General features: G+C 53.5%; 5 protein-coding genes across 5 annotated transcripts; 1 reads left to right on the forward strand and 4 right to left on the reverse strand.

The window, feature by feature from the left end:
* Positions 1 to 5: 5 nt before the first annotated feature.
* On the reverse strand, positions 6 to 1,058 carry BDZ99DRAFT_462511 (uncharacterized protein). The gene has a single exon (XM_033719859.1). It carries the CDS (start codon positions 940 to 942, stop codon positions 277 to 279), a length of 666 nt encoding a protein of 221 aa, XP_033578248.1. The 5' UTR covers positions 943 to 1,058; the 3' UTR covers positions 6 to 276.
* BDZ99DRAFT_462512 (NOL1/NOP2/sun family putative RNA met) lies at positions 999 to 3,518 on the reverse strand. Its single transcript, XM_033719860.1, has one exon. It carries the CDS (start codon positions 3,452 to 3,454, stop codon positions 1,106 to 1,108), a length of 2,349 nt encoding a protein of 782 aa, XP_033578249.1. The 5' UTR covers positions 3,455 to 3,518; the 3' UTR covers positions 999 to 1,105.
* Positions 3,519 to 3,660: 142 nt separating this feature from the next.
* Positions 3,661 to 4,493, forward strand: BDZ99DRAFT_570508 (uncharacterized protein; the record flags this gene model as incomplete). The annotated part of the gene is made up of 2 exons (XM_033728002.1): positions 3,661 to 3,828; positions 3,948 to 4,493. The coding sequence occupies exons 1-2, from the start codon at positions 3,718 to 3,720 to the stop codon at positions 4,491 to 4,493; spliced, it is 657 nt and encodes a 218-aa protein (XP_033578250.1). The 5' UTR covers positions 3,661 to 3,717.
* Positions 4,494 to 4,558: 65 nt separating this feature from the next.
* Positions 4,559 to 5,894, reverse strand: BDZ99DRAFT_462513 (actin depolymerizing protein). The gene is made up of 5 exons (XM_033719861.1): positions 5,853 to 5,894; positions 5,791 to 5,801; positions 5,344 to 5,592; positions 5,205 to 5,253; positions 4,559 to 5,116 (listed from the first exon to the last, which is right to left on the reverse strand). The coding sequence occupies exons 1-5, from the start codon at positions 5,853 to 5,855 to the stop codon at positions 4,985 to 4,987; spliced, it is 444 nt and encodes a 147-aa protein (XP_033578251.1). The 5' UTR covers positions 5,856 to 5,894; the 3' UTR covers positions 4,559 to 4,984.
* Positions 5,895 to 6,277: 383 nt separating this feature from the next.
* Positions 6,278 to 8,490, reverse strand: BDZ99DRAFT_508529 (chaperonin GroL). The gene is made up of 3 exons (XM_033724335.1): positions 8,283 to 8,490; positions 8,077 to 8,218; positions 6,278 to 8,022 (listed from the first exon to the last, which is right to left on the reverse strand). The coding sequence occupies exons 1-3, from the start codon at positions 8,385 to 8,387 to the stop codon at positions 6,509 to 6,511; spliced, it is 1,761 nt and encodes a 586-aa protein (XP_033578252.1). The 5' UTR covers positions 8,388 to 8,490; the 3' UTR covers positions 6,278 to 6,508.
* Positions 8,491 to 11,981: the final 3,491 nt, after the last annotated feature.

Below are 11,981 nucleotides of genomic sequence, written 5' to 3' on the forward strand. Positions count from 1 at the left end.
CATCCCATCACCACCCACCGCCATCACCCAAGCCCACCGCCTGCCCTCAGCTTTTGCACGCACCCAATCCGCACGACGTATCTTGTCCGACTTCACGCCTCATGACGGAGCACGCTCCTCATTCGCGAAGCTGATGCGGGGATGCCGCGTCGCCAAGCTCTATGCCGAGCGCATTCCCGATTCACGTAGTAGTCAGCCGTCGGGACCGGAGAACTCGTCCAATGAAAGAAAGAAGAGGCGTGGAAGCGTTTCAGTGAAAGAGAGGCAGTTCGTGGTTCAGGGTTGGCGAGACAGGGCGCAAAGCCACTTCGCGTGGTGTTTCTTGTTCGGGTTGCAGATGGTGATGTCATGGCGTTTTGAGGGGAAAGATGAGCGGACAAGAGGGCACGATGGCACGGTGGCACGGTGATTGTTGAGATGTAGACACGAGAAGAAAAGAAAGGAGATTGGGTTGCGAGATTGATGAGATGGAAAATGCAGCCTGGGATCTGAATCCCGCGATGCCTGTGTGGTGGTGAGGCGGAGGGTTTCGCGGGAGGTTTGACAGGCTTGTAGATGAAAGGAGCATGATCTTGGCTTCAGCGCCTGAAAGTTCAAGCAACGAACCTCGTGCTCATGTGCATGAGAATCGCTTTGCATGCGTTGCCCAATGCATCTGCCTATCGAATCATAGTTAAGGTGACTATGAGGATTCAGGGTTGCGGACTCGCACCGCATGAGAGAGCTGTCTAGATCTGCTGGGAGACGCTGTGTCATCGTGACCCGGGCAGCTTGAAAAAGGCAACAAAGGGCTGAAGATACTGTTAGTATGTCAATTTGCGGGGAGACGTCTTGGATGCAGGGTCTGGGCGTTTCCTCGGTGGCACGGCGGATACTCCGTTCGGCGTGGTTAACAGCGGTTCGGTAGTCTCGAGCGGAGTCCTTGCTTGGACGCCGTGGCATTGTTCACTGGGTGGAAATCGCATGGGATAGGAAAGATGAAAGATGAAAGATAATATGATGGCGGAAAGCGCCAATCAATTGCTATGGACGGACGCCTTTTTGTGAATGTACAAGGTATCCATTCGTTGGATATCGTAACCACCCAAAATGCAAACATCCACAATCAGATAGGAACCCCTCCTTGCTTCTTGCTTTTCTTGATCTTGATCTTTTCCGGCTTTGAGTCCTTCCCGTTGACTGTCGTGATCGTCTTGGTAATCTCGGTCACTGTTCTCGCAGGCTTTGACTTCGATGCGTTGACCTCTACGGTAGTTTTGGACTCCTTAACCTTCGTCTTCTTAGGCTTTGATTCTGATCCGTCGACCTTCTTTGCGACCTCCAAATCCACAGACATTGCCTTCGTAGGCATCAGTTCGGATCCAGTAGCCTTCGTCGCTGCTTTAGGATCATCACCCTTAGTCTTCTTTACCTTGGGCTTCGAGAGCTTCGGGTCAGCAGCCTGATCAGCGGCCTCCGCAGGTTCAACTCTATTTACTTTAGCAGCATCTCCATTCTTCTCTCCTTTGGGCCTCCCGTACGATTTGGGATCCTTCCCCTTCCGCCGCAGCTGCGACTTTCTCGCGCGCTCAATGTACTTTTCATCTTCGCTCTCGTCCCAACCACCAAAGTCATCCTCCATAGTACCATCCTCGGTAACTGGAGTTTTGTCGACAAACTCTTCTTCCGTGGTGCTAACCTTCTCTTTGCCACCATCGCTCTTCGCACCGACCGCATTCGCGGGTGTAAGTCCTGTCTTCTTGAACTTGGCGACGAAGAAGCCATCCACGTTGTATGCGTGTGGGTAATACCTCCGCGTTAGCTTCATCGAAGGGTGGAAGACCTTGCCCTGAATACTCGTGAAGCCCTCCTTTCCGAATGAGAGACCCGTCTCTACAAGCTTGACATTCGGACGTTTGTTCAGTGCGTATTGCACAACCTGTTCGTTCTCCTCGACTGTGACCGAGCAAGTGGAGTAGACAATGTACCCGCCAGTTTTGCTCGCATGATCTACCGAATCAATGGCGGCAAGAATCAGCTGTTTCTGCAAATGCGGTAGACGCAGGAAATCCTGCTCTGTCTTATTCGTCTTCACGCTCGCATCCTTGGCGATAACTCCAGTGCCCGAGCACGGCGCATCCAGAAGCACGCGATCAAAGCCACCCATGACCTTGGGGAACTCGAGTGCTGAGTAGTTGCACACGATCGTGTTCTTGCAGCCTAGGCGGTGAATGTTTCCGATAAGACCCTTCGCACGCGATTTGTTGGAATCGTTGGCGAAGATGCAGCCGGTGTTTTTCATCAGCGCGGCGATGTGCGTGGTTTTACCACCAGGCGCAGCGGCCATGTCCAGAACGCGCTCATTCTCTTGTGGCGCGAGAGCCATGACAGGGAGGAAAGACGAGGCGGCTTGGAGAATATAGTGACCAGCGAGATACTCGGGGGTGGCACCGAGCGGGACTTGCGATTCGAAAATTTGCAGTCCGACTTTTGACCACTTTCCTACGGGCTCAAGCTGTACACCACGGTTTATGAGAGTTTGTGCAAGTTCGCGACGATGAGTACGGAGGGTGTTGGTGCGAATGACGACCGGGCGAGGAGTTTCGTTAGCTTCGAAGAACGCAAAAGCTTCGCGAGGCGGGAAGAGGTTAAATAGCTTGGTAGCTAAAAACTCCGAGTATCCGTAGTACGCGCAGATATCTTTAATGAGCTGGGATGTATACTCGGTCCTCGACCGTCCCTCAGCAAGATTTGAGAAATCGTCCAGCACACGTATCGTATCCGTGATCCTCGTCCTCAATAGCTGGAGACTTGGTGGTTCTAGTGGTCCCTTGGTGCCCGCATCCTCATCATCCCCAAGTATTTTCGGTCGGTCGCCTGCAACGTTCGTCGTCATTGCAGACTCGGCCAGCTCGGCCTGAGCCTCCGCGTCTTCAATCGCCTTCTGCCAGTCCTTCTTCTCTGACAACCCCACGATATTCGCCGCCGTGAGCCTCTCTTCAGCATCATCAGAGTCGTCCTCATCAGACCACATGCCCGCCGCGACGTCCGGATCCGAGTCCAAGAACTCATCGTCGTCCAGTTCCGGCTCGCTGTCATCGGAGTCGCTTCCTAGTATGTCCATCTTTCCTGCACCCACACCTTCGAGCACATCTTCCATAACGTCCGGGTCATCTATCCCATCCTCGTCGTCTCCAAGCGAATCATCATCCTCGAGCATAGGTTCCGGCTCAACAACCTTCTTGACCTTCTTCCTGCCGTTTTCTTTTACGACTGCGACTTTGGCCTTCTTGTCAAGCTTCGCATTTCCCGTGCCATTCCCAAGCACAGACTTATTCGCATTCAGCCCGCCCTTCCTCCGCCTCTTCTTCTCTTCAACCGGCGCAGCAGGCGCATCTTTTCGTTTCCGCGTGACGAGCGATTCGTCCAATGGGCCTGGCGGACCCTGCTTCTTCATGCGATTGCCGACACCCATTATCGCGGTATTATTGAGTTCGTAGTCGAGAAAAAGTGTGATTTGGGAGGTAGAGTGAAGCTTCGAACTTTCCCTCGCGAAAATCAGAGACCGGACCACCTTCTGAGAAAATTCACTCACCGCCTTCGTGCCAAGACCCGGCGCGGAGAAACCACAACCGAAGCGCAGGTAAATCGTCATTCATCGATTCGAGTTCCCAGCCTCGACAGCAGACCAGAAACACCCCAAGACCGCCGGGAACAATTCGAGTCGCACCCGTCAAAATGAGCGAACTCGTCTTCGCAAAGCAGTTCCTCACAGCCCTCGACTCGCGCCCCATCAAGCTCTCCAGCGATCACATCGCCGACCCGCGGTCATATCCCGCCTCAAACGCCGTACGTAGCCAGAATCTCTTCGCAGTACCCTCTCAGATCTATGCCCCTCCTCGTCCCATGCAACTTTGCATACGCTCCCATCCATCTTCTAGTGAAAATCTAGCCTAATCCATTCTCAGTACACCCTCCCCCGCCTCCCCCCCGGCCACCCCTCCAAACCCCTCCGCAAATCCCCTACGAACCCGGCAGCCACCAGCCACTCCATAACCCTCAAGCCCCTCAAGCCCTCCCAACCCACCATCACCCTCCCCTCGCAACCCCCCTCCACCTCCATCTACGATCTCAAAGCCGCCTACGCCGCCCAGACCTCCACCGACATCGCCAAGATCAAGGTCCTGTACAAGAAGAAGCCCGTCGCCGATTCGAAGATCTTATCCGAGCTCGCGGGCGATAACGTCGGGGCTGCGCTGGAGTTTGGGGTTATGATATTGGGGGGTGGGGTGGGGGGCACGCCGGTGGGGACGCCGCCGGTGGAGATACCGCAACCATTGATGGGGGAGAAGGAGGTAGGAGCGGTGGCGCAGGGGCCGAGTGGGGCAGAGGAGTTGCGGACGGAGGAGTTTTGGAGGGATTTGAAGGGGTTTCTTGTGCAGAGGTTGAGGGATGAGGGGGAGGGGGAGAGGTGGGCGAAGGCGTTTAGGGGGGTTTGGGAGAAGGAGGGTTGAGGACTTCGTAGATGGGAAGGGGTCGCGTGTACAGGTTGAGCGCATACAGGCCGGGCACATATTCATTTCAGGGCTACTTCGTTTCGAAGTCGATATTTCTTCTGGTTCGATGAAGCGAGCGGCGAAGACTGTATATGATAATGATCAGATGTGTTCATGCTCGTTCATTTTCAACGAATGAAAGACCAAGTGATATGCCAGATACGACAGTTTTAGCATTCTCTATCCGACCTCCACATCCTCAATATGCCACCGCTTAAACTCTCGGCGGGAGATGACCATCATTGCCACTGCCAGCGCTCCCACGAGCAGCATCTACCGACCCGCTCAAGAGCCCAAGAATGTCCCCGCTACCACCCGCCAATTCGTCAATCCGTCAATCATCGCATCAACACAAAAGAAAGCCAGCCCAAGTGTAAGAAGTCATTCTCTTCGCTACTCGTTTGACCAAGGGGTAGCACGTTATGCGCTCGTTCGTAGTGTAAGCTGCTTTAACGCCTGGACACGCGCTGGATGATGTTGTCGTACTCGATGTCATCGGCGTCGTTGGCCTGGATGTCGGCGTGGAAGCCGTTGAGGGAGCGTTTGATGGACTCTTTGGAAGAGGAGTACATCATGCGGGGCTGTATCCGTTGAGGTTAGTATTGCGATACAAGTAGCGACATTTAGATGTCATATGATGACGGCATAGAGAATGTTCAATTGACTTACGTGCTGTGGCGAATCATCCGGGACCCAGGAGATGAAGGCAATCTTGTTCCTGTATATTTATTAGTCTTGTCCAATTACTCCCACATCGCGTCCCAATATCGCATTCCCAATCCGTGCTGCCGGGTCTTGTGAGACTCACCTCTGGCCTTCACCCGAGTCGTACGCAACATCGTAAACAGCGTATCGCCCACCGAGGCCCTCCTTGCCCTTCCATGTGCTCTTGGCGTTGAGCAGCTTCTCGCGGAATGTGGAGTAGTCATCCTCGGTCGATTGCTCGTCAACCACAATCTCCTTCCAGTCATCGCTGATCTTGAAGATGATCCACTTGACGCTCTTGCCAAGCTTAAGGTCGTTGAAGGCCTGAATGCACTCGGGAGCGACGGTGACACTATTGAGGGGACTCCCTGTTAGTATGGCTTCGAGTATGGGGTCGGCGAAAAGGCCAATGTCGATAGGCAGAACTGAAGCCGACACGATGGTTTGTGACTAGGCGTCGAGGGAAGGAGGAGAGGAGGCAGAACGGGGAGAATGGCCTGAGAAGGCCGGGGAGGGCTGTGATGGTGCGGTGGTGTGGAGATGCACATACCCGGATGAAGCCTATGTGTGTTAGCATTGAGTCGTACAGCGCATATCAATCAGCAGACTCACCATGATATCGCTACTGTGAAGAGGAAGAAAGTTGGTGTTGTGTTGTTACAGCAGGCAGCCTACTTATCTGCATCGCCACTGTCAGCTCGTGCTCACACTAGGTTGCAGTCCTGCTGCGCGCAGGTGCCTGGAGGATTACGGCAGGATACCCACATAGATCCGAGTATGCGACGGTCTGGTTGGAGGTGTGTGAAGGAGGAGAGTAAGAGGGTGTCGTGGGGAGAGATGGACGTTGAATAGGCGACCGCAATGCCCCTCGTTGAAAGGCTTTGGTGGTGGGGGCTTCCGCGCACAGACCAGGCCGCTGCTCGGGCTGTCAATATTTACTTGATGAGCAGTTACCCATATCAGCGAATCCTGGTCACTTCACGCATCGTTTTTGGTCCGTTTGAGTGTTTATTCTTGATTCAAATTGCTTTTTATGTCCTCCCATCTTTCCCAGTCGCTATGTAAACATGATATGGTACAGTACCAGAACAATCCCAAAACAAGATTTCGCTCGCTAGGGTTGATGAAAAGGTTGGGTGAAGAGAGTGGAGAGCTGAGCAATCCCGCCATCATGTACAAAACAGCCGGGAGAATCGGGAGAGGGAAAGGGTATACAAGTGGGGCGCGATGCAGTGAGACGTTAGGATGTAGCAAGCCACGCTTTGCATCTAGAACATGCCTCCACCCATACCGCCCATGCCACCCATACCTCCACCGCCCATTCCTGGTGGCGGGCCCTTCTCTTCTGGTGCTTCTACAATGGCGACTTCGGTCGTTCCTAGTAGGGATGCAACACCGCTGGCGTCGGTAAGAGCGGTGCGAACGACCTTGAAGGGGTCAAGGATACCGGCAGATATCATGTCAACGTATTCACCCTTGGCGCTGTCGAAGCCCTTGTTGAAGTCGGCACCGAACTCGTCCATGAGCTTGCCAACAATGACGGCTCCCTCAGCACCAGCGTTTTCAACAATCGTTCGTGCGGGACGAGTGATGGCGTTCTTGATGATGCTCACACCGAGTTGCTGGTCGAAGTTGGCGGGCTTGAGGTCCTTGAGCGCATTGGCAGCTGCCTTGAGGAGAGCGGTTCCACCTCCGGGCAAAATACCCTCCTCAACGGCAGCGCGTGTGGCGTTGAGAGCATCGACTATCCGATCCTTCTTCTCGCCGACCTCGACTTCGGAGGCTCCACCAACCTTGATAACGGCAACACCACCAGAGAGCTTAGCAAGACGCTCCTGGAGCTTCTCCTTCTCGTACTCAGAGGTGGTAGGATCAGCCATCACACCGCGGATCTGCTCGCAGCGCTGGACGACAGCATCCTTGCTACCCTCACCATTTAGAATGACGGTGTCCTCCTTCGTGATTGTAATGGAGCCGGTGGATCCGAGATGGTCGACAGTGGCCTTCTCGAGCTTGAGGTCAAGCTCGTCGGTGAAGACGGTAGCGTTGGTGAGGACACCGAGGTCGCCGAGGATAGACTTGCGGTTGTCACCGAAGCCGGGAGCCTTGATGGCAGCGACTTGAAGCTGGCCACGGAGCTTGTTGAGAATGCACACAGCAAGAGCCTCACCATCGATATCCTCGGCAATGATGACGAGGGGTCGGCGGAGCTGCTGGGAAGCCTCCAAAGCAGGGACGATGTCTTGCACAGCCGAGATCTTCTTCTCTGAGAGAAGGATCAGCGGCTTCTCGAATTCCACCTTCGCAGTCTTGGCATCGGTGATGAAGTAGGGCGAGATGTATCCGCGGTCGAACTTCATGCCCTCGGTAACCTCGAGCTCATCCTCGGTCGTCTTTCCCTCCTTCACGGTGATGACGCCCTCCTTGCCGACCTTCTCCATCGCGTTCGATAGGAGCTTGCCAATGTGGGTGTCCCCGTTGGCAGAGATGGTGGCGACCTGGGAGATTTCTTCGCTGGTGGTGATATCCTTCTTGTGCGATTGTAGGTATTCGACGACGGCCTCCACGGCGGCCTGGGTTCCTCTTCGCAAATCCATTGGGTTGCATCCAGCTGCGACGTTCTTGACGGTCTCGGAGAAAATGGCACGGGCAAGGACAGTGGCGGTAGTAGTTCCATCACCGGCAACCTCGTTGGTCTTGGATGCAACGTCCTGGATTAGACGAGCACCTAGGTTCTCGAACTTGTCCTTGAGGGTGATGGCTTTCGCGACGGTGACACCATCTATATATGTTTGTCAGCGTGATCCAACAATTCTAGCCTTTTGCCCTCACATACCCTTTGTAATTTTTGGTGAGCCATAAGGTGACTCGATTAGCACATTCCGGCCCTTGGGACCCAGTGTTGTGGCGACGGCCTTTGCGAGAGTCTCGATGCCATTCAGCAAAGCTGCCCGGCCCTCGACGCCAAACTTGAGCTCCTGTAGAGATTTTTAGCTTCGACTTAGAGTGATATATGAGTTTAATACTGATGATCTAACATACTTTGTGCGCAAATCGCTGTTGTTGGAGGTTGAAGCTTGATGTGCGTAGCTTCGAGCTCGAAGATAGGACCGAAGTCCGCGCTCTCGAGGCTAGTGTTCGTTGCATTGTGACGGGTGGTAGTAACAGAGGAAGAGAGAAAGTCAAGCCTTGCTCCTGGACTCCGATTGAAAGACGGTGGGAAGAGAAGGGAGATGGAGGTGATGCTGGGTTGTTGAATGTCTCCTCGATAAAAACTTCACGATCGGCTGGAGAAGAATCGAGAATGCCGCACAGGCCACCGGCGGATGCAAGCCCCTTGACCCGAGGTCAACACCATGCTTCTATCACCACTTTCTTCACATTTCTACTCATCAGCTCTTCAATTTCCATGGCCTGTATTCCTCCAGGACTCACATAGATCCGTCGCCTATATAGTCATGGTCCCTATTTCTACCTCAGCTTTCGAATTCGAGGATGCCGGGCCTACCGGGGCAGATATGCACGAGTCATGGATCAAGTACCCTGATCATGCCATTAAAAAATATCGCACTCCTCCGTTTTCATTATTACTCAATGAAAGAAAGGATATATCTACACTTAAAAGACACTACATCGCCATTATTTACCTTGATATGCTCCTAGTTCCGCAATAATATATCAAAACAGTCACTCAAATACCCCCCTCACATGGGAACCTTCAACATGAAGAGGCGTCCCACGTCCTTGTCAGTCCCGACTCCTAATAACTCCCAACGGCCGCCTCGCCATGTCCTCAGCTCTGCCAATGCCCCATAAACTTCGTGTTGGTCTTTTTCAATGACATAGATCATCCCTCGTGGTCCATCCGACACTTCTCTCAATGTCTTCTTTTGTATCATCGCATTCAATGCGATCTCAGCTGCTGTCGTGTCCCTGATCTTGGATTTCTTTTCCCTCCCTTTCTTTCTTGCCGCTTCAGCCATATCTCCCATCTTCGGGGCCGTATTCTTGAGCGTCAAGAATAGCGCGTGTAGCGGATTCCCAGACGAGTCCCGCAAGATGATAGGGCCTGTTACAACTATTCCAGGCGGCGGTATACGGCTATCGGGTCCTAATGCTCCATTTGGAGCTCGGCTACTGCCCTGGGTGGTGCTGGCGGTCGCTGATCCAGAGGCCGTCCTGTGGGCTACTGAGGGAGCGTTGCTTGGTGCAGCCGATTGCCATTGGCTCTGGCTTCCCGTTGTGTTCGCTCGAGATCCCCCTGAAAATTGTCGTGAAGCTCCACTTTGGTTTGAGCTTCTAGCACTCTGGTTTGCGCTTCTAGCACTCTGGCTCGTGCTTCTAACATTTTGGCTCGCGCTTCGGCTTCTGGCACTGTGGCTCGCGGCCCTAGATACTCCATCACCCATAACATTGTCGTTTCCCCAGCCTGCGAGTGGGTCTCCCGGTCTAGCACCTCTACCACCACCGGAATAGTGAGATCTTGCGTGTTGAGACCCAGCGTTCTGATTTCCCTGAGTGGCGTTGTCGTTCTGCCAGCCGAGGGGATCCTGATTATCATCGCCTATAGTTCCATCCCACTGAGCTGGAGCCTGTGTCGCGAAGTTGTTGGCACCGAAAGCACCGCCTTGGCCGCCTGCTCCAAAGCCTCCTCTACCACCCATACCGCCGAACGTGCCTCCACCGCCCGCAGGAGCTCCGAAGCCTGCAAAGCCCGGAGGAGTTGCCCCAAAGCCGCCGCCCATGCCAAAACCTCCACGACCAGAACCAGCGAGCCCCCCACGACCTCCAAAACCACCTCGAAAGCCTCCCATACCCATGCCGCCACGTCCGCCCATGCCAAATGCACCTTGTACAGGCACAGCCCCAGCAAATCCGCCTCGAATTGGTAGGCCTGTTGCCCCAAATGTGATATTCTCGAACGCCTCATCGTCGTTGTTGAAGTCACCAGCAAAGTTTACAGGTGTCGGCCCTGCAAACCCCATGTGCCCACCGCGCATGCCACCCCGCATACCAAACCTGTGGCCTCGAATTAGTGGTACGTTCAAACTACGTGGAGAGTAATGTTCGGGTCCGGGATGGTCGCGGCCGGTATCAGTTTGCGTGGCTTTTTCTTGCTGAAGAGGCCCATTTTAGGCTATTTTGCGTAGGACCAGGTCTTCGAAACTGTATCGAAAGGGTTGTGTGGATGCTGTGGAGGAGGCAAGAGAGTTCTCAAAACAAGACTGGTGTTGTTCTGAGTTCACGGAGCCGTAGCGTGTCATTGAGCCCTTGTTGTTGGCAAGCTCATAGCCGTCCTCGTGGCAGATACTGACCTGTAAAGGACAGAAAATCTAAACTTCACTTACCCAGCTCCCCCGTGTCCTCCACCAAGGAAGTCGCCCCGCACAGGATTGCCTCTTGAAGAACCTCGACCCCGGTATTGGGCTACGCCGGGCAGCTTTGGGTAGTCAACCCGGACATAGTTGCCGGTGGTTGGATGGCCGTACTTGTCTGTCTTAAATTTCTTCTTCTTGCTGGAGAGGCCCATATTCGACTATATTTTATGTTTTGAGTAATTTGAGTGTTTTCGAATCAGTCTCGGCGTCCACTTTTGGAATCATTGCACACTTGCTCAGCGATAAGAATAAAGAAAACCAGTGTTGATCCTTATTCTGTTATGACTGGGTGGGCGCGCAATCGGTTGCGCAGTGGTCGTTGTTGGACAGCTCATAGCTAAAGTCGTCGTAGCTAACCAGGCCAGATACAACGCATATATGCTCATTACATACAGAGTGCTCGCTACCACGGTCCTCCATCACCACAACACCGGAGCTGCTGGCGTTGCTCTCCGACTTCTGACGCACGCCCAAATGAGCTAGGAGATCTCTTGGTTTGCTCATCGCAAGATCCGGCGTCTGCTTTTCACTCCCAACTTCCACCTCCATTCGGCGTTGTTCTGGCAGTTCCACTCCACGCACCACCGTGAATCAGAGTCGCGGCCTGGGTTTCATCCACCACCACTGTCCATAGCAAAATTATGGAAGAGATTTGACTCCCAGTCCCCTTAGCATAGCCCTTCTAGGCAGCTCTTTTACCCTGCCCCAGCCAGCACATCTCTCTGAAGAACAGCCGTGGAGTGCGGAATAGGGGTCTTTTATACCCAAGGGCGAAGGAGATTTTGGGTCGGTCCGGTGATCAGATCGACGTAGCAAAAAACACAAACGCCGCTGCTGTGATAGCTATTGCATTCAACTCTCCACGATTCGGGACGCGGACCCTTGCAATACAATGGTGTCCCAAGCGCTGGCGACCAAGCACTCGCCTACCTCCTGGCATCCCTGATCGTTTGAACGCAGAATCATGGGGATTAGACACCAAGTAAGATGCAGATATATCTCCTAAGCCACGATATGTGTAAATCAAATGACACTAACGTGCAACACAAGCGAGCCGGCCACCCAAGCGAGCCGGCCACCTCATCAACTCTCAACAGCTTTGAACGTAGATTGCTCCACAACGCTAATAGATATTAACTTAATTCAACTTGCAGTCTATTCTATAATAACTTCCTCATCTTTTTGACACGTACGAGCATTATATCCTGTCTCGCCGCAGCGCCTACAGCGCGCTTGCTGCCGTGCACTTCCACCGGGGCGCCTCCTATTTTGACGCATTTCGCCCTCAATTTGTTTATTAGCTTCCTTTTGAGCGATTATATCAGACCCCTGTGCCTTTGTTAGGACTCCTTGCCTCTGAATT

Source organism: Mytilinidion resinicola (genome assembly GCF_010093595.1).
Source record: "Mytilinidion resinicola strain CBS 304.34 unplaced genomic scaffold BDZ99scaffold_8, whole genome shotgun sequence".
NCBI lineage: Eukaryota > Fungi > Ascomycota > Dothideomycetes > Mytilinidiales > Mytilinidiaceae > Mytilinidion > Mytilinidion resinicola.